The following is a 20,470-nucleotide window of genomic DNA, read 5'->3' as shown; positions in this document are numbered from 1 at the left end:
GGATGTGGCGGGGATTGACATTTCTTCTCCCCTTTCTCTTCTTGGGCCATGTAAGTGTTTGTCTATCCTATAGAATATATAAAATCAAAGCATAATTTGTCATATATAAAGAATAAAACTTTGAAAATGGAACAGCATATGCATTGCCTTATGAAAGAAATCATTTACTGTATATCTTGGTTCAGTTCTGGCAGCTATGGAACAGTATTTCTCTCTTCAGAATGGCACAGATGCCTGAAAGTAAAGAATGGCAGGTCAGTGTTGCTTTGTAGACCTTTCCACAACATCATAATGAAATAATAAGTTAAATCCACTCACTTAGCTAAAGATTATGAATAAATTAAGACAGCGATCTTGAAGTTGCAATAACCTCTTGACCTCATTTTTTTTTTGCAGGTGTCCATGTGTGGCTACTGCTTTCTGGTTCTGTTTGCGGGAAACTTTTTCACTACACTTGCAGTCGTCCGTCACAAGCGCAAAAACCAGCAAAAGACCAAGAGTCTGTGATTTTAAAAAAAAAGAGCTTTCATGTAGAAATGCCAAAGAAGACAACAGACATTTTTGTACAAAACATGCAGATTTATGTTAATAATGGGTCTTACACAATAATCCATCTTTATTTTTTTTTATTATCCTTCAGAAAACATGCAGAATGCATTTTGTTAGTAGTTTTAAATATTAATAACAGTTTGGGTGAATAACACAAACGGTCAATAAACGTCTGGATCATATAATACCGCAAAATCAAAAGTTAGTTTTTTTTCTTTTGATTTTATTGAAAAAAGATCCAGACGTTTCACACGTTTAGTGCTCTTAGTAGAGAGCTGCTTCCATGAGTACCATGTTAAATATTTCTTAATGCTCACATATAATTTGTTCTCTAGTGCACAAGCAAGATGATCTGTGTGTTCCTGGTGGCCACATACACAGACGGGCAGCCCACTGAGAGCGCCGAATGGTTCTGTAAATGGCTCGAGGAAGCCTCCACGGACTTTCGATATGGGAAAACCTTCCTGAAGGGAATGAGATATGCCGTCTTTGGGCTGGGGAACTCTGTTTATGTCGGCCATTACAACACTGTGAGACACACCTTCATTTTTCACTCCATTTTTGATGGGACTGTGTTGAATCTTACGCTAAATATATTTTCTGTATCCAGGTCAGTAAGAACATAGATAAGTGGCTGTGGATGCTGAGCGCTGCCACTCATGTAAATGGGATCTGAACAGCGGGGGTGACATTACTGACTTCGGAGGAAATGATGTCCCTCTCATATTCTTTACTCAAACACTTATAGGGAACATCGTTCCAATGAAGTTAAGCTCCTTTGAGTGGTTTAAATAATAACGTTTAATAACCTGAAAGGCACATGAAATCAAAACTTTTCCCCCTTTCACACTGAACTAGCTCTGGATTTGAACTCGAACGCTTTCAGAACTTGCTAGAGAGCCAAACGAAACAAATGACTGCTAATGTCTAACTTGCACACAAATAAACATAGCATATCGCTGTCTTTTAGAAGTCTATCAAAAAATGCATTTTAATATCCAAAGTAATTTAATTCAGCTTTTTTTTATTCAAGTGTCAGAGGTTCTAAGTAATAAAATCCTTAGCTGTCAATTCATACATGATATTTGTTAATATTTTATTTTAGACGGAGGTAGTCACGAAAGATTAGAACAATCAACATTTGGGGTAGTCAACATTTGAAGTGGATAATAAAAGTTCATTAAAGTTGTCCTAAGACAAGAATGCATTTTGGTTTTAGGTTTTAGGACAACTTGGATGAAAGGTTTTGATCCACTTCAAATGTTGGCTAGTATATTTTAACATCCTGAATAATTTCATTTAGCATCTACAGTATATAAGCCTTCATAAGATACATTTATGTGACCGAACCATATTTTCGACAGTGAAAGTGCTCAGTTTCTCATGGGGCCTGACTCTGGAACCAGCACCTGTTTTGTGAAAAAAGAAGACTAGTCGACTAGGCTAAATGATATGCTACTAGTAGACGCTGGGAAAAACTTGCCGCAGTGTTTCCCACAGACACTCTATTTGTGGTGGCATATATATGCAAATTAATTCTCTGCCAGCAGGAGGCGCTATATCTCAGTGATACTAAAGTAACCCTGATCAGCATTAAAACAATACAGTTGTTTTGAATCAGTGAATTGTCCTCAAACAACACTTCTGTTGTATATGCAGGCCAGATGGTGAAAAATACCAGTCTTTCAGGAACCAATTTCTGGTCTATTGTTTGTATCAAAGTAAGTTACAAACTCTTCATGGAGACACCACCTTGTAAAACATCTGTTGTGGGAAAAATACCAACACCGCAATATTGAGCGATTCTGAAGGCAAACGTATCACCTTCTCTCACAGGCTTTGTGCAGTATCTTCAGTACTACTATCAAAGTGGGTGTCTCTACAGGCTAAAAGCACTGGGAGAAAGACACAACTTGGATTTGACTGTTGGTAAGCATTTCTGGGTTTACAGTATAAAGGAAATCTGACAGTGTAAAACTTTTTATCAAATAGCTTTTTGTTTCCACAGAGGGCTTTCAGTCGTGGATGTGGCGGGGACTGACATTTCTTCTCCCCTTTCTCTTCTTGGGCCATGTAAGTGTTTGTCTATCCTATAGAATATATAAAATCAAAGCATAATTTGTCATATATAAAGAATAAAACTTTGAAAATGGAACAGCATATGCATTGCCTTATGAAAGAAATCATTTACTGTATATCTTGGTTCAGTTCTGGCAGCTATGGAACAGTATTTCTCTCTTCAGAATGGCACAGATGCCTGAAAGTAAAGAATGGCAGGTCAGTGTTGCTTTGTAGACCTTTCCACAACATCATAATGAAATAATAAGTTAAATCCACTCACTTAGCTAAAGATTATGAATAAATTAAGACAGCGATCTTGAAGTTGCAATAACCTCTTGACCTCATTTTTTTTTTGCAGGTGTCCATGTGTGGCTACTGCTTTCTGGTTCTGTTTGCGGGAAACTTTTTCACTACACTTGCAGTCGTCCTGGAACCAGCACCTGTTTTGTGAAAAAAGAAGACTAGTCGACTAGGCTAAATGATATGCTACTAGTAGACGCTGGGAAAAACTTGCCGCAGTGTTTCCCACAGACACTCTATTTGTGGTGGCATATATATGCAAATTAATTCTCTGCCAGCAGGAGGCGCTTAGAGCGGGAGAAATAGAGGTTTCCCCGGTAACGGCTGTACACAAAGCAGCTCCGCTCACAAACGCTGCTTTATCAGACATTACAGACAAGATGAAATGAAAATGACATCCAAAATTTTGAAATACAGTGATATAAAAACCACCTGCACTGGGTTTCAATTTTGAAACGTGCAGTGCTCATGTTTATCCAACGAAGTCAAAGCCTTTTGGAAAATCTATTTGTGGCAGTCAGTTTTGATATTGTGGTGGGTGGCGTGGGCCGCCACAAATAAATCGATGTATGGGAAACACTGCGTTTACATTATTATTATTATTTACATGTTGCACATTTATGTTACGCTTTATATTTTTTATAAAGGCTTTAAGACCTTTAAATAACTGTCGTGTTAATGTTACATTTTAAAAATAATAGATAATATCAATATCTGGGATACCTCAGACCTTTCGTTTTCTCTGTGTTTCTCAGATGAATGTCCACATGGAAGACAGGCAAAATGAGGGAGTGCTTTGACTTAAAAACTCTTAAAACAGAAGAGTTTTCTGAATGTCAAACTACTATATAACAATTAAGCTTACTTACAGACTTGTCATACTGCCAGTTATGAGTGACAGTACTGGTATAAAATTTTATAGTGGTTTAAAGAGGAAACATTGTCAATGAAAAACTTACTTGACAATAATAGATCCTATATCAGTATCCTATCGAATAGAATATACTTCAAATGTATAGTTGCCGGTACATGGCAAGCTTTTTTGTGATTTTGTTGCATGTATATGTAATATTGCAGCTGCATTCAATATGGAATTTGACTCTTTGATTCATAGATTATGAAGCGATTTCAAATAGATCTTAGTCTAATGGGTGTATGTTAGACTAGTCAATTAGTCAGATACTTTAGAGATAAAAACAGATACATTAGTCAATAAAGTTCTATTTAAATATTTATGAAATTAGTCGTGGTGCACATCCCTTCTCTCTAAGCAATCAAACTTGCAATTTTCCCACAAATCCACAGAAGGTGGGAGCTGAGCCATATCTAGAGACCACAGTAAACCACCACCCAGAGCACCCTTGCTAACCTATATACACCTAGTAGTATGGTATAGTATATTACATCCCACTTTTGATCCAACCAAATCCAACAATTGAAAAGCAGAGTGAGAGAGCACAACACCACTTGGTTTGAATAGCTTCATATTGACATGATACAGCATAACGCTGTACTGTCTGAAAAAGTGGATGTTTGTTTCAATTGAAGTAGATTATCTACTTCATCACATGCTCTTTGCTCTCTGTTGTCTTAAGTGTCTTGATACTCTTGGCTTTAGTGAATGAGAAATTGCTTCGGATGATCATGTGAGAGAGTGGTCCGTACAAATGTGAATTATTTCAGAGAGTTTTGCAAACCCGTTAGCCAATTCAATGGAAAGAAAGAACTGACTCAAAAGAATCATTAAATCACAAATGATTGCCATCTCTGGTTCAGTTGACAAAAGTATGGGACATGCATAATAACTGCTGAAATATCTGAATGGAAAACATTTCTCCGGTTCTTTCTCCACATAGATGTTTTCATGGGTTGGGTATAATGTAGATGTGCCCCCCAAAGCTTACAGCTCTGTTTGGATTTCAGGAGGAGCTGATGGAGTCCAGCAGTGATGCAGAGTCCTCCGCTGAGGAAGAGAAGTCGCGTGGCTCCGTCATCGACATGGAGGACCTTGGGAATGTGATGAATCGTATGAAGAAAGCCAAGGTAAAAACAAAACCATGCAGCTCCACTGTGTTAACTTACAGTTTGTGCTCTTTCAGAACCTATTTAGTGGGGATTTAAATGGATAGTTATTTACCTCACACTCTAAACCTGTATACTGTTTTTTTTCTGTGGAACACAAAGTAGAAACTTTGAAGAATCTTTTGGCAGCTCTTTTCCATACAACAACAATTAAAGCGATAGTTCACCCAAAAATTTAAATTCTGTCATTGTTTACATTACCTTCATGTTGTTCCAAACCCATATGAGTTTCCTCCTTCTGCTGACTACAAAAGAAGATAACCGTTGACTCCCATAGTACGGAATAAATACTATGGAAGTCAGTGGTTACCGCCAACTGTTTGGTTATCCACTTTCTTCATATTATCATCTTCTGAGTTTAGCAGAAGAAAGAAACTCTTGCGACTCTGGAACGACATGAGAGTGTGTAAATGATGACAGAATTTAAATTTTGGGGTGATCTATCCCTTTAGTGTCAACACAGTATTTTTGAATCTAGACATAAGCTTTGGCAAAGGAAAAGATCACAAGGGAAAACAACTTAAAGGGATAGAGCACTCAAAAAGGAAAGTTGTCATCATTTACTCACCCTCCTGTTGTTCCAAAACCGTAAGTCTTAAAGTCTTATAGGTTTGGAATAACATGAGTGTGAGTAAATAATGACAGAATTTTAATTTGTGGTTAAACTATCCCTTTAAATGTGATCTTGTCCTTGCACAAAGCTAGGACTTGGAATGTAGCATATGCATGGTATGGGCCATTTTGCTATTTTAGAGCGTGAGGTGATCTCTGAGTTGTCATTGTGTGGCATGAAAACAGAAGAAATGACAGCGAATGGATTTGTACTGACACGAGGGTGAGTAAATATGACAGAGTTGGGCAAACTATTCCTTTAAAAGGACAGAGTGCTGGAGACACACCGGCAGTGGCTCCATTGAAGGAGACTGAGTGGCAGATGGTTTGCTACAGCAGCTCCAGCAGGCGCTGGGAGGACTTACGTAACCGTGAACTGTGATCACTGACGCCCACTCTACAGGCCTGTGTGCGCAGGAGTGATTCATGAGACAGAAGCACAGACAAATCTCCCTATACACACGCATACGCACTCTCTCGCATCCTATTCGCACCAGAGAGGATCCCAGCCCCCTTTAATCCAGTAAGGGCCCTTTATGGATGCCTTCAGGATTGGATGCGTGTTTAAACCGCTTCAGAAGATGTTTTTAGAAATGTGGTTTGCAGCTCAAGCAATCAGTTGATTGTGTCAACCGATACGCAGATCAAATGATATCCCATAAGCTATGAATGTGTTTCAGCTGGCAGATAATTACAGGAGAGAGCAAATGGGGTTTTGAAAAAACATGATGGATTTAATAGCATTATTGATTTATTTACAAAGGCTGGCAGTTTGATGCATTAAAGGTGCAGTAGGAGATCTTGGAAACTTTAGCCTGATAGCACTGAAAGCGAACGTCCCTCCCTCCCTACAAATCACCGTCCAAAGCCACACCCCCTGAACACACGAACGCGAACAGATCAGACGACCAGAGACAACATTACTACAATACATCATGTGTCATTCACCGGTGAGAAAACTTTATAGTACAGTTAGTAAATACCAGGAAGGAAGGTCAGGTTGTTGATGTTTGGCTGCCATTCTCGCTCTGTCTGCACAGCGTACGTGATACGTCATCAGCGCGAACAGAGTGCGCAGAGGTATGCAAATACATATGTTGATATGCAGGTAGGAAAGTCGAGCGTTTTGATTGGAGGAACATTTCTTGGTCCTATGCCTTCCACAGAATATATAAATACATATTAATACATTTAGACCACTTAACTTAATGATTGCTATCGGGATGTGAAGAGACTTTCAACCAGCATAACAAAAAATGTTTCTGAAGACAATCACCTATTGCACCTTTAAATAAATACACTGATTTTTGTGTTGACTAACTTACTAAAGCACTTGATTACAATTTTAACTATAGTGTGATATTCAATATTACATTTAAAATTATTGTATTTTAAATGCACTAAATGCAATTGCAAATATATTGAAATAAATGGAATAAAAGTTTCAATGGAAATAACTAGTGCTGAGCAACGATTAATCGCAATTAATCGCATCAAAAATAAATGTTTTTGTGCACATAATATATGTGTGTGTACTGTGTATATTTATTATGTATATCATACAGTATATATTTAGAAAATGTTTACATGTATATATTTATATTCATATAATTTATATTATATATAAATATATTTAATATATAAACATACTATGGAAGTCAGTGGTTACCGCCAACTGTTTGGTTATCCACTTTCTTCATATTATCATCTTCTGAGTTTAGCAGAAGAAAGAAACTCTTGCGACTCTGGAACGACATGAGAGTGTGTAAATGATGACAGAATTTAAATTTTGGGGTGATCTATCCCTTTAGTGTCAACACAGTATTTTTGAATCTAGACATAAGCTTTGGCAAAGGAAAAGATCACAAGGGAAAACAACTTAAAGGGATAGAGCACTCAAAAAGGAAAGTTGTCATCATTTACTCACCCTCCTGTTGTTCCAAAACCGTAAGTCTTAAAGTCTTATAGGTTTGGAATAACATGAGTGTGAGTAAATAATGACAGAATTTTAATTTGTGGTTAAACTATCCCTTTAAATGTGATCTTGTCCTTGCACAAAGCTAGGACTTGGAATGTAGCATATGCATGGTATGGGCCATTTTGCTATTTTAGAGCGTGAGGTGATCTCTGAGTTGTCATTGTGTGGCATGAAAACAGAAGAAATGACAGCGAATGGATTTGTACTGACACGAGGGTGAGTAAATATGACAGAGTTGGGCAAACTATTCCTTTAAAAGGACAGAGTGCTGGAGACACACCGGCAGTGGCTCCATTGAAGGAGACTGAGTGGCAGATGGTTTGCTACAGCAGCTCCAGCAGGCGCTGGGAGGACTTACGTAACCGTGAACTGTGATCACTGACGCCCACTCTACAGGCCTGTGTGCGCAGGAGTGATTCATGAGACAGAAGCACAGACAAATCTCCCTATACACACGCATACGCACTCTCTCGCATCCTATTCGCACCAGAGAGGATCCCAGCCCCCTTTAATCCAGTAAGGGCCCTTTATGGATGCCTTCAGGATTGGATGCGTGTTTAAACCGCTTCAGAAGATGTTGTGGTTTGCATGGTTTGCAGCTCAAGCAATCAGTTGATTGTGTCAACCGATACGCAGATCAAATGATATCATGAATGTGTTGAATGTGTTTCAGCTGGCAGATAATTACAGGAGAGAGCAAATGGGGTTTTGAAAAAACATGATGGATTTAATAGCATTATTGATTTATTTACAAAGGCTGGCAGTTTGATGCATTAAAGGTGCAGTAGGAGATCTTGGAAACTTTAGCCTGATAGCACTGAAAGCGAACGTCCCTCCCTCCCTACAAATCACCGTCCAAAGCCACACCCCCTGAACACACGAACGCGAACAGATCAGACGACCAGAGACAACATTACTACAATACATCATGTGTCATTCACCGGTGAGAAAACTTTATAGTACAGTTAGTAAATACCAGGAAGGAAGGTCAGGTTGTTGATGTTTGGCTGCCATTCTCGCTCTGTCTGCACAGCGTACGTGATACGTCATCAGCGCGAACAGAGTGCGCAGAGGTATGCAAATACATATGTTGATATGCAGGTAGGAAAGTCGAGCGTTTTGATTGGAGGAACATTTCTTGGTCCTATGCCTTCCACAGAATATATAAATACATATTAATACATTTAGACCACTTAACTTAATGATTGCTATCGGGATGTGAAGAGACTTTCAACCAGCATAACAAAAAATTTTTCTGAAGACAATCACCTATTGCGCCTTTAATGTTGTATAATTAGTTATCAAAAATAAAAGCATTTGTGTTCAGAAACAGTGAGGCTACAGGGGATTGCAGGGATCTTGAGATACGTTTTACAAAGTTGAACTACTCAAAGCGGTCTATATAACAAGGTCTATATAACTATATAAAAGGCCAATATAGCATGCATATGTGAACACCCCAAATGATCAAAGAACTATATCTTTCATCATACAATATATGGTTAATTTCGGCTCTTTTTGTCCACTTGCATTGTGAATGCCATAAAAAGTCACTTGTAGCTGGTTCCCTTTCTGGTTCACTCTAACTGAACTGGGTTTGGTTCATTTAAAGTGTATTATATGTGAAAACTACGGTGGCCGAGAAGTGCAAAACAAATCACAATTCTGAAAACAAAATAACAAATTACAAACGCAAATGCAAGTCTAAAAAACAAAATAACAATTCAGAAAACACAACAACAATTCAGAAAACATTATAACAAGTCAGAAAACACAACGACAAATCCGAAAACAAATTAACAAGTCAGAAAACACAATGACAAATCAGACAAACCGGAAGAGGTAGGTATAGTTTGAGACAGCGCCATTGGTTTGGGATTACTCACCGCTGACTGGACGAGACATCTGTCAATCAACGTATACAGGAAGAACCAGCCGAAGAACAGCAGAGTCGTGGTAGAAAGTTCGGAGATGGTATTAAAGTAGCTCAGTTTAAATGTATTGTATGAATTGCCCTTACTATGGAATAAAAAATACGGAGTGTCTATTTACATTTAGTTAAAAGTGGCTGTAAATCATCAGCTCCAGTGGCGGAGATAGATGTTTTCAGAATTGTGATTTGTTTAGCACTTCTCGGCCACCGTAGAAAACTCATTTAAAAACACTGATCACTGTATCCCATCTTGTTGATTTATGCTTAAACATCAGCCCCATCTGATGAATGTGAATGTAGATGTAGATGTAGGGAAGTGGCTAATCTAATTATTTTAATTTAAACATTTAATCGCTTTTCTCAGCAAATATTGATATATGCAGTTAATTTGATTATTAAGGGTAGTGTAATTGATTTGATTAAACTCTTTACTTTTAATTGATTGGCATCTCCAATATTTACATTTAAAGACATTTAATCAAAATCGGACAAATTCATCATTATTTCAAAAAAAAATTTTCTTAAAAACCAATAATTTTATCAATGTAATAATTTTTTCTCTCCCCTATTGACATAACCATGTCTGAGTGGCCAGGCTAAAATTATAACTAGTAATATTATAGTTAAACATCTGAGATCCAGTCAAATGAGGATGGATAAAATGTCCATCCTCCGTTCTTTTACTCGAACCATCATGTTTCAGAAATGAAATGTGTTATGAATTTCATGCCTTTTATGAATGTGCAGCCATGATTTATAGATGAAGTGTGTCATTTGTGTCATTAACGTCACCAAACAGATTAGAAGAATATCCAGACAGGTTGCTTGAACACTCGCCCCATCTGCCATTGGTCAGCCAATCAGATAGTCCCGCCTCAAACTCGCACCATTGGTTGAGCCAGTGTGTTGTGGTTTCAGCTGGTTGTGATTCTCAAACAAACAATAATTTTTTTAATGCCACAGTGTGCCACTTATTTTTGTTTCTGCACAATTAGCTGTGATAAGACATAGACACTTCAACTATTTTCTAATTTATTGACTGAAGTGTCATCTGCCTGACTTTTACTGTATGTTTGAGTCACATCTCAACGCCCAACCAAAATGACAAACACGTAAGAAACATGTCAGCAAACACTGTTGTTGCATTTATGTTGATCCAGCTAAGCTGGTTTGTTTGGCTCTGAATTTGTTTCACATTCACCGAGGTCAGGTCAGGAGGAGCAAGGAGGAGATCTCACCTTTAACATAGAGGAGAAACACACCATCACTAGATTCTGTATTGGCGTGTTGCATCTCTCAAGTCACTCACATCTTCAGTTGCTCTTCTCTGTTCGATTTTTCTGAGTGAATACATTTTGAAAGAGTTTATTCTAAATTTCTCAGCATATTATTTATATGTATTATATAGACATTATTAGATGCATGCATAATTCATATTCTTAGTGGAGTATAATAATTTATTAATCACACTGGAATAATGACAACTGTTGTAAAATGCAGAGTGTCAAGTTTGTGTAGATCTGGGTCTTGTGTATGTAGAATTACTCCGCTTTGGCTCCAGATGGCATCAGAGACATATTGTATCTAGGCTTTACTGATGCAGACCTGACCTTGCATTACTGTTATTATCTGCACTGCTTTAGTTGTGATTTATAAATAGATGTGCATTTCTTATTTTTGATCTCAATAATGATTCTATATAATGATATATAATGATAGTGTTTCTGACCTTAAAGATAATGAGTGTAATTTAAAATAATTGGTCCTATCTCAGCTTGATGTGCAGATACAATGCATAAGCCATTCATAGGTTCTTTTGATATATGTGTGGCTCTGTGGCAGTTTCTGCATTGTTGGAGTGTCCCTACGTTTGTTACATTGTCTTGACCATTGGTGTGAGTTTAGAGAAGGTTTATTCTACTAATGGCAAAAACATTTTTGAAATCATCCTTTTTTTGCAGTTTCATATGGAGCTACTGCCTGGTGGTGTAAAATGTGCACACTGCTCCCTTAAAACCCCCCTGAAAGACCATCTATATGTTAGTGTACTCATAAGTATTGGCACAAATTAATTTGTATTGGCACACAAAAAGTATTCTCGTAGCTCCGCAAAACTGAAGTTGAGCCACTGATGTCACATGGTCTGTTTTACCAATGTCCTTACTATGTCTCTGGACCTGGGAACATTACAATTGCGTTGCTGTCTATGCAGGGTCTGAGAGCTCTCAGATTCCATCAAAATATCTTAATTTGTGTTCTGAAGATGAACAAAGGTCTTACGGGTTTGGAACGACATGAGGGTGAGTAATTAATGACAGAATTTCATTTTGGGGTGAACTAACCCTTTAAAGGGCTTGATTGTGTTTATGGGGTGCAGTCTAACATGTGTTAATGCTTAGTTTGAAAAAAAAAAAAACGCATTATTTTTCACATAATTTACCTTTATTCCACACCGCTCTGTCCCTTCTCTGAGAAAAGTGCTGATCTTTTCCTGTTTTTATGAAGCCCTGCCCTCAGAAATAGGCGATGGGCTCTGATTGGTTAGCTGGCCCCATGTGTTGTGATTGGCTAAACCGCCCCTAATGCGCGTCTAAACGTCCCGCCCCTCACCTCAGCGGCATGTGCTCCGGTTGTATTGTAAACAACGGCGTCGTTAATATCGCTTATCAGTTTGAGCCCGATTGAGAAGCAGAGGATATTATTGAAGAGGATCGTGCAGAACCTGTGCAAACACAGCTTTTAATGGTAGGCCTATGTTTTTTGTTGTGTCATACTTTTAGATATGCTGTTATTTGTAAATGCTACTGCTTATGTTAGCTTTTAATATATGTTTTATCCTGATTAAAGCTTTAATACAGTATGGCAATTGCACTCGCGCCCATGTATAACGCTTCTCATAGCTATGTGAAAATAAGTGTATAAATGGAACAGTTCATTGTTGGAGCTGAGCTGAGAGCGAGAGAGAGATGCAGAGCGTGTGCAGAGCAGGGGAACGCGAGGAACAGTATTAAGAACCGCTGCTTTAGAACATTGATTTTGAAACTTGTGAATCCATTAGAATCATTAGAAGACAGAATCGCGATTCATATATGAATAGATTTTTACGTGCACCTCTAGTTTTCTCTTCCTCTTCTCTACAGCAGCGCAGCATGGCCTCGCCCCCTTTTCTGCCTTTTACTGAGGGCGGGGTTTATCTGGGTTTGTGACGTCACAAACCCGGGAAGTATCTTGTTGTAGTCCCTACGAGCCGTTTTTGTAGGCATTAAACTACCAGAATTTTAAAAGACGATATCTCCGTTTGCATTGAACTTTCAGCTTCGTAACTTTACAGATATTGTTTATGCTCAAACAGCAACATTACACACTAACTAACGTTAAAAAAGTGAAAATCGCAATCAACCACCCCTTTAAAATAGTCCATGTGACATCAGTGGTTCAACCATAATTTTATGAAGCTACGAGATTACTTTTTGTGTGCAAAGAAAACAACTTGAACAATTCTTCTTCCGTGTCACCATCTGCCACCATTCACGAGAGTACCACGAAAAATAAAAATTAATCTTTCACCCTCATGTCATTTCAAACCTGTACGACTTTCTTTGTTCTGTAAAACAAAACAATTGTATTTATTTATTTATTTTTTAAAGAATCTTCACACAATGGTCACACTACTGTTAAAGATATGTAGATTCCCCCGAAAGTATTCCTTTTTGTGTTCCATAGCGTAGGTGCATTTAGTTTTGGAACAGAGTGAGTAGATAATGACAGTTTGTGAATTTTTAGGTGAACTGTTTCTTTTAAGCTCCTATGTGAGACATTATCCTGATAGTTCGCTGAGTCTTAAAATTATAATATGTAAACCCATACCACCTTAGAGCACACGCTTTAATGTCATGCATAGATTTAGTGCAGGTGTGGATCGAGGCTATGTTTTCACTGCTTAGTATTAGCAAGGTGGAAATTGAGATAACAGCTCATGGACAGGCATTGTCCCGCGGCCACAACGGCCCGTGTGGGATGGGCGGCAGCCGGAGAGGCTTGCCGTCATTTTAGCTGGCTGTCAGTCTTAATGTGTCAGCTGCTCAGCCTGAACTCTGCATGGCCACTGCCTGCATCACCACTGTCACTTGCATGGGTGGTTTGTGGGAAATGGAGCGTTTCCAGCTGAAGATAGCTGCTCCGGTTCTGTCAGTCTGAAGGAGGAGGGGTGCGGAGAGCCGCCGCGCTGCAGTAGAGACGAAAGCGCAGAGACGGCGAGATGAATCTTGGGTGACAGATTGCAGCCTAGTCAACTCTACGTTGTGCGTGGCAGTTCCACGACAGGTCTCGCTGTGAAAGGGCATAATGTCCGCTTGCCAGTCCAACCCCACCTGGTGCCTTCCACCCGCTCTTGTTGTTGGATTTTGCTCAAGGGACATTGTGTACTCTGGAACAAATGAACAAAGTCACAGAAACACAAACACTGAAACAGCGACTGCTTCAGCACCTGTTTCTCAGCCCGGATGTTGAGGGACCTCAAAGTTTTGTCCTGGAATGCAAAACAAAGCATAGACAGTATGATGGGGCAGAGATGTGCCACTCGTAGGAAAATAAATATAAAAAAGATAAATAAATATAGAAAATAGCTGTAGGAATAGAAGCCCTACAGAGACATTTTTTGATAGAAAGATTAAATAAACTCCAGTTTGCATGCATGCAGATTAGCTAGATCAGCCTGAAAACGAGGGGTTTTTATGTTTGGGTTTTGTGATTTTCTTGATTTTGTGTGTGGTGTTTTTGTTATGTTTTGTTATGCACTTTGTTAAGTGATGTCTGTTTTTTTTTTTTGTCCTTTTTTTTTTTTTTTCCTTTTCTTTTTTTTTTACATTTGAAGTCTATTATTTAATCTAGGGTATGGTAAGAACATAACCTTTGTCATATGTTGTTTTTTTAGTAATTCATTCTTTGGTAGATACTGCACATTTCTTACATGTCCTTTTGAATATCCTGCGTAGAGCATCTAATGTGACCTATGGCATCCAGCTTGCCTGATAATTCCCTTCATCTGCCGAATACAGCCCTTTGTCTGAATCTGAAGCCAGACTGCCTCTGACCTTTTAGTGTGGAAAAAAATTGCCAATGCCGCCATATGTATGGAAAGAAATATGGAATAATAACATTTGAGGAAAAGGAGCAGGAACTATAAGTCAGACTTGATTTCCAGCAGATTGTATATTCTGGAACCTGTGCAGCCTGGAATCGCAATAAAGTTTAATGCAGTCTGTTCGCATAAGAGCGCTTGAGTGCTGAAGTTCAGTGATAGTAGTCCAAGACCTTCATCAGTGTGTTTCCTCAGAACCATATGGCTGTAAGTGTCATTTCTGTTTAAACCATCCCATTAGTGCCATTATTTTCAAAGCAGTATCTGTTTCCAAGTCTTTGATTTATGAAATCAATTACATAATTACAGTTCAATATGAAATTAAGCTCTGTGGAGTTTTTAAATATGCGATGTGATATCTGATAAATAGTAAACCTCTTTCATTTCCTAAAAAATTGCATCTTTAATAAAGGAAAGATGTGTGGTGCTATGTCAAGACTTTAGTCAAGTTAGGCATAATATTTACTTTGATTCTTATGAGAAAGTAGCTGTGAGGGATATAAGTAGAGTCTGTTCATTAGGCTATACATGTGTAAGTTTTTCCCAACTGGAAATGTTTTGGGGAGATGTATTTTCAATGTTGTCAGCTGAACAATCGACTCCAAGGTTTTGTACAATGATTAAAACTCGCCTGGGCTACTTCGTATGACAGTAAAATCATTATATGCCTCTGAGTTATGCACATTAGTAAGTAAATTGATTAAAAAAGTAAATTTGATCACTTTAGTTATGTACTTTAATAATATGTTAAAGGTTCAGCCTCTGTTGGTTCCTCTGATGCACAATGGCAGGTTGTGTAACTGTGACTAGGTTGTATGAATGAATGAGGTTTTTTTTTTAACGTGACTGGTTTTGTGTCTTTTTTTTCTTTGTGGTTGTATGTGCTGCAGAGGATGGAGGGAGATGAAGAGGACTCCCAGAGGGTGAAGCTGTCAAAGCAGAATGGAGTGAGGAAGAGCGAGTCAGAGGAGGAGCGGAGAGAGATGATCACTCCAGCCTTGAGAGATGCTCTGACTAAACAAGGTACAGCATGGCCTTAACCTGCCTGTGTTATTCACTCACGCAAAGAAAGATGTATGTGACCGAAATGAAAGATGCTGTACAATGGGTATCTGCGTAAATGCATACACACAATTTTTCATTTTCTTTTAATTTTTTTTGATCGGTCTGCTTCACTTTATTAAATTTGAATGTCCTTGTACATTTCCTGTTCTTGTTATATTTACAACTAATGTTTCTGATGAAAATGTGAGTGGTTTTCATGCAATACTCGCCTCTATAATGTTGTTGTGGGTAGTTGCTGTGCCGTCATTTCCTATTCCTGTTTGTCGTTTGGCATCTAGCCTAAGTTTTTGTTTGTAGCTTTTAGCTCGCAAAACTTTTTTGGTGTGAAAGTTTTATTGAGATTTTTACTGTTTGCCTCAAATTTCATTGCTCCTATTTTGGATTTAAACCAACTTTCTTGGAGGTCACTGACAGCTTTATGTCCATGAATGTCTAAAAAAAAAAACACTAAAAAAAAAAAAAAAAAAAAAAAAAGCATTCCTGATGTTTAAATTTTTTTTATTTTATTTTTAAGAAATTAGTAATTTTAATCATCAAAAAAATCATTACATTGATCAAAAGAGACAGTAAAGTCATTTATAATGATACAAAAGCTTTCTAAATCGTCCCTTTGAACTTTCTATTAATAAAATCCTGTTTCTTGTGCACCGAATCAGCATATTAGAATGATTTCTGAAGCATCATGTGACACTGAAGACTGGAGTAATGAGGCTGAAAATTCAGCTTTGATCTCAGGAATAAATTACATTTTAAAATATATTGAAATAGAAAACAGTAATTTCAAATTGTAATAATATTCTTCAATATTAATACATTTTTGATCAAATAAATGCTGCCTTTGTTGAGCAAAAGAGGCTTCTTTCAAAAAAATCTTGCCAACCCCAAACTTTTGATCCTTAATCTTAAGTATAACCTCGTAAAACTCCATCTCTTTGTATTTAAAGTTAAAATAGCTTTGCAAAGTTCAACAGCTAGCTTTAAATAAGCGCACTAGCTACAAGCCCTTCACAGATTACTGTTATGTCCCATTTCCCTGATGATGGACAGTTGTTTCCTGCTTTCCCGGCTGCTTTAATTGAATACGTCTCAGTGTTTTTCATCTCTCAAAAAAAACCAAGGCCCTGATGGTAATTAGGTCCTCAGTGCTGGCAGAGTGTCACCTGCGTTATAGTAAACCTATTTTTCAATAATGGTTATTTCTCACACTTTTGACAGTTTTTCCTTTCCGTAAGCGGTATCTTACGTTTATTATTAATGAACCGGCTGCAGAGCTGCAACTCTTCTCCTATTGTGCTCTACAAATTTCACCCTCGTCGTCAGGTTTTTGATGGAGCCTCTGATGGTGTGACTGTGCCTAACGGAGCTTAATGATGCAGCAAAGCCCAATTACTCCTCTCCTGCTGCCGGAGTTCCCTTGAGTTTCTCACTCCACACCTTTTATTAGCACAGCCTGCCTCCAGCCACATACACACCCTGCACAACTGAGGCTGGCCCGCTCTCACATTTACACCGAGGTTGTGTGTACTACCAATCAGTGTCCACTGTGCTTGTGGCCATGGGCAGCACCTTTGAGGATGTTGTTAGTTTAACATACTTGATATAGCAAACTCACAATCAATAGAGACCAAGAGATCTCCGCATTATAAGGTGTGTGTTGAGCAAATATTATCATGTTTGTCCTGGGATCAGGATCTAGAATGTGTCCAAGTTATATTTTACCCAAAATTCATATGAAACAAATACGAAATTTCATTATAGCTTATATTTAATTCTAATTGGTCAGTCTCCGCATTCTGTGGTCAAACTTTTGCTAGTTGAATTTCTCTCTCATCACATAATTTCAACTAGGGATGGTTTTATGTCAGTACATTTATTTTTAATGATTGGTATCAGTCAATATAAGATTCTCATTTCTTGTATTTCTCACTTAGTTTAATCTTTAAAAACACCAATAATATAATAACACTGTTAAATGTAACATTTTAAAATCACAAAATGAATATCCAATTTTCATATTATGTTGTGGCGTCTAAATTCACTAGCAGTTTTAAAATTTATTGTAGTTATTGTTATATTTTAGTTAGCGTTTTTTAATTTATTTTGAAAAAATTGCATAATTTTAATACAGGCTATTTATCAGTTATCGGCTAGAACATAAAAATAATTATTGGCTTATCGTTTCTTACCAGAAGAAAATAAATAATGAACTGTCTGCTTGTAAAATAAACCCGGTCAGGACTCAGGATGATTAAAATACTGACGTGAAGAGGATGGACCTTGAATCATATTGTATTAGTATATTTACATATTACATAAAAGTATATTTTCCACAGTTGTAAATAAAACAAAGGTAATTGGAGTATGTTTTACAAGAATATACAATTTCTGATTTTTTTTGTCAATTTCACATTTAATTCAGCTTTTCTTTGTAGTTATTTATTCTCATTTTTTTTAGTAAAAATAGTCTTAAAGATGGCTTATATCGAAATCCTCCGACATTCTTCTTTACAAATCTTTGTTTTGTACTTCTAATAAGTGATTGTTGTTTTGTTTTGATCTCTCCCCTGCGCTTCCGCGTTCGTCACTTCTGAGCGGCGCATGCGCAAAGCTGACCTCATACGTCATCCGCCCGGAGCTGCTTCCGTGTTCAACTGTTGGCGCAAGCTACATTAAAGTGATTATTACGTTTTGAATATGGATATTTTTCATACAAAAACGCATCGATTCGCTACAGGAGGCCTTTGTTCACCCCCCGGTGCCGTGTGAGACACTTTTTTTATTTTTAAATTTTTTTTAATGGATGGGCGCTTTTTATTGGACTGATGCATGCAACACCCACTGAGTGGCATTAAACAGCTTGAAAGATCAAAGACAATTTTTAATAAAACTCCAACTGGATTCGTCTGAAAGAAGAAACTCATTTACACCTAGGATGACTTGAGGGTGAGTAATTTGTGGGCTAATTTTCATTTTTGGGTGAACTAACCCTTTAAAGTAATTATTTTTTAGTATGTTTTTTTTTTTTGCTTAATATTTATTGAACTTTTATAATAATAAAAGGATAAAGATACAGGAGAATAGAAACAAATATTTTCCCACACTACCCCCCAACACCGAATACAAAAGTAAACTACACACAAAAAAAAAAAGAAATAAATCCTCAATACATAATTATAGTGTTTGTCAGTTATGTATAGAATAAACTTTGAGTCAGAATTTAGAAACAAAAAAATAAGAGTATAGGTGTTTATTTCCATATTACAGCCTTAGACCATTCAAATTTCATTAATTTCTTAACATTACGCCATGAATATAGCAGTGGAAGCTAGCATGGTTTTAAACTATAAATAAATAAACCATTTTTGATTTTATTTTGGAGTTACAAACATTTCTTCGTAAGATTCACCCTAACTGGAGTGTCCTCCCAGTGGTTTGTTTGCAGGTTGAGTTGTGAACTCTGAACACACAAACAAATGTAATTTAGCTGATCTCACCTGCAGTCTAGAGAAGATTCTGATGTAATATTATATAACACTCCTTTCCTGAGGGGCCGACTGGTAACCTCCTCTCGCGCGCGGTTATTTTTGCTCTTTTAATGATAAACTGAAATGATTCCCTCCGGCATTATTAGCAATGATTTAAAGATGAATGAAGGAAAGAGCTGAAGACCTCTTAAAGAAGTCATTTTCTTTAAATAACAGCAGAGGAAATAAAGCAGCTAGAGCAGAAAAAGAGGGCAAATGTGTTTGGTCAGAGTGGATTGAGTCTGGAGAAAGTTTTTTTTTTTTTTTTAAGCCTTCAAATTCCTCTTTAGTCACCTACCGCATACCATAAATAACAGCTTGAAATGAAAACCTGCAGTAACGAAACTAAATTCATCCCATAGCAGTGCGTCATTGATCTTGTGAAGTTCTGTTTTGGTGCCGTTCATCATCAGCGTGATGGCAATTTTTGTTCCCATCAGCTTCCTACGGTCCTGAGAGAACTAAACTGTGAGGAAAATCTGCATATCCAGTCACTGGCAGACTCTCCATGCACTGTGCCTTGTTTATGTCTGGTTAACCTTGATAGATGAAACTCATTTAGAATGGACTGAACTCATCTTAATGAGTCACAAATAATATAGTAATAATATATTGTCACAAGTATTTAGCAATTTGTACACATTTGAAAAGGATTTGTTGACGAGTTTGTAGTTCAGCATATAACCCAACATTAACCCCATTTACTCGAACACACACTCCTGGCCTTATTGTGCATTTTACGCCAAAGAAAATGTTTTGTTACGTCCCAGATGTAAGGGTCTAGGGTAAGGGGGTAACAGAGAAAAGTAAACATAAATTTGGTTGGGGTGAGTGAGTACCAGTCCCCTGCCCAGCACAACAGACACGTCAAGTTCCAAAATAAAGTATTTTATTTCCAAAATTTCCAAATGACAAAGTAAAATAGGAAGCAAAATAGACTTCAGGAGGGGGAAAGGCCAAAACAACAAACAAGAGGACCCTCTAACTAATTAAGGAGTAAAACTGTCTAAACTGACAAAACAAAAGAAAATTAACAACAGAAATGTACGCTAACTCCCTAACTAAGCAAAAACAAGAGAAAAAGATTCACAAATAAAATAGCACCCACCTCCTTACGGCTTCCAACACAGAGAGACATGTAGCGCAACAACAATGCTAATTACCTTTTGGAAGGCTACAATAAGCCATAACCCGAGTAAGTTTTACACAGTATCAATCTCTGACAA

At 37.5% G+C, this 20,470-nt stretch overlaps 2 protein-coding genes and 1 long non-coding RNA gene across 3 annotated transcripts in view; all 3 read left to right on the top strand.

The window, feature by feature from the left end:
- Positions 1-3,061, top strand: part of tmem120ab (transmembrane protein 120Ab) — a 14,045-nt gene extending 10,984 nt beyond the window's left edge. Inside the window, exons 10-12 of the mRNA XM_016522626.1 lie at positions 2,558-2,622; positions 2,758-2,826; positions 2,969-3,061. Coding sequence (XP_016378112.1) covers positions 2,558-2,622; positions 2,758-2,826; positions 2,969-3,061 — 227 coding nt within the window. The remainder of the gene's footprint in view (positions 1-2,557; positions 2,623-2,757; positions 2,827-2,968) is intronic.
- On the top strand, positions 9-481 carry LOC107714833 (uncharacterized). The gene is made up of 3 exons (XR_001637038.1): positions 9-50; positions 186-254; positions 397-481. It is a non-coding gene; the product is annotated as an uncharacterized LOC107714833 (long non-coding RNA).
- Positions 3,062-4,794: 1,733 nt separating the features above from the next.
- LOC107716137 (S-adenosyl-L-methionine-dependent tRNA 4-demethylwyosine synthase-like) overlaps positions 4,795-20,470 on the top strand; it is a 74,054-nt gene continuing 58,378 nt past the window's right edge. The window contains exons 1-2 of the mRNA XM_016522522.1: positions 4,795-4,953; positions 15,546-15,678. Coding sequence (XP_016378008.1) covers positions 4,795-4,953; positions 15,546-15,678 — 292 coding nt within the window. The remainder of the gene's footprint in view (positions 4,954-15,545; positions 15,679-20,470) is intronic.

Source organism: Sinocyclocheilus rhinocerous, unplaced genomic scaffold, assembly GCF_001515625.1.
Source record: "Sinocyclocheilus rhinocerous isolate Xijiao unplaced genomic scaffold, SAMN03320098_v1.1 scaffold821, whole genome shotgun sequence".
Taxonomy (NCBI): domain Eukaryota; kingdom Metazoa; phylum Chordata; class Actinopteri; order Cypriniformes; family Cyprinidae; genus Sinocyclocheilus; species Sinocyclocheilus rhinocerous.
The sequence above is the reverse complement of the archived record's forward strand: the minus strand, read 5'-3'. Positions and strand labels throughout refer to the sequence as shown.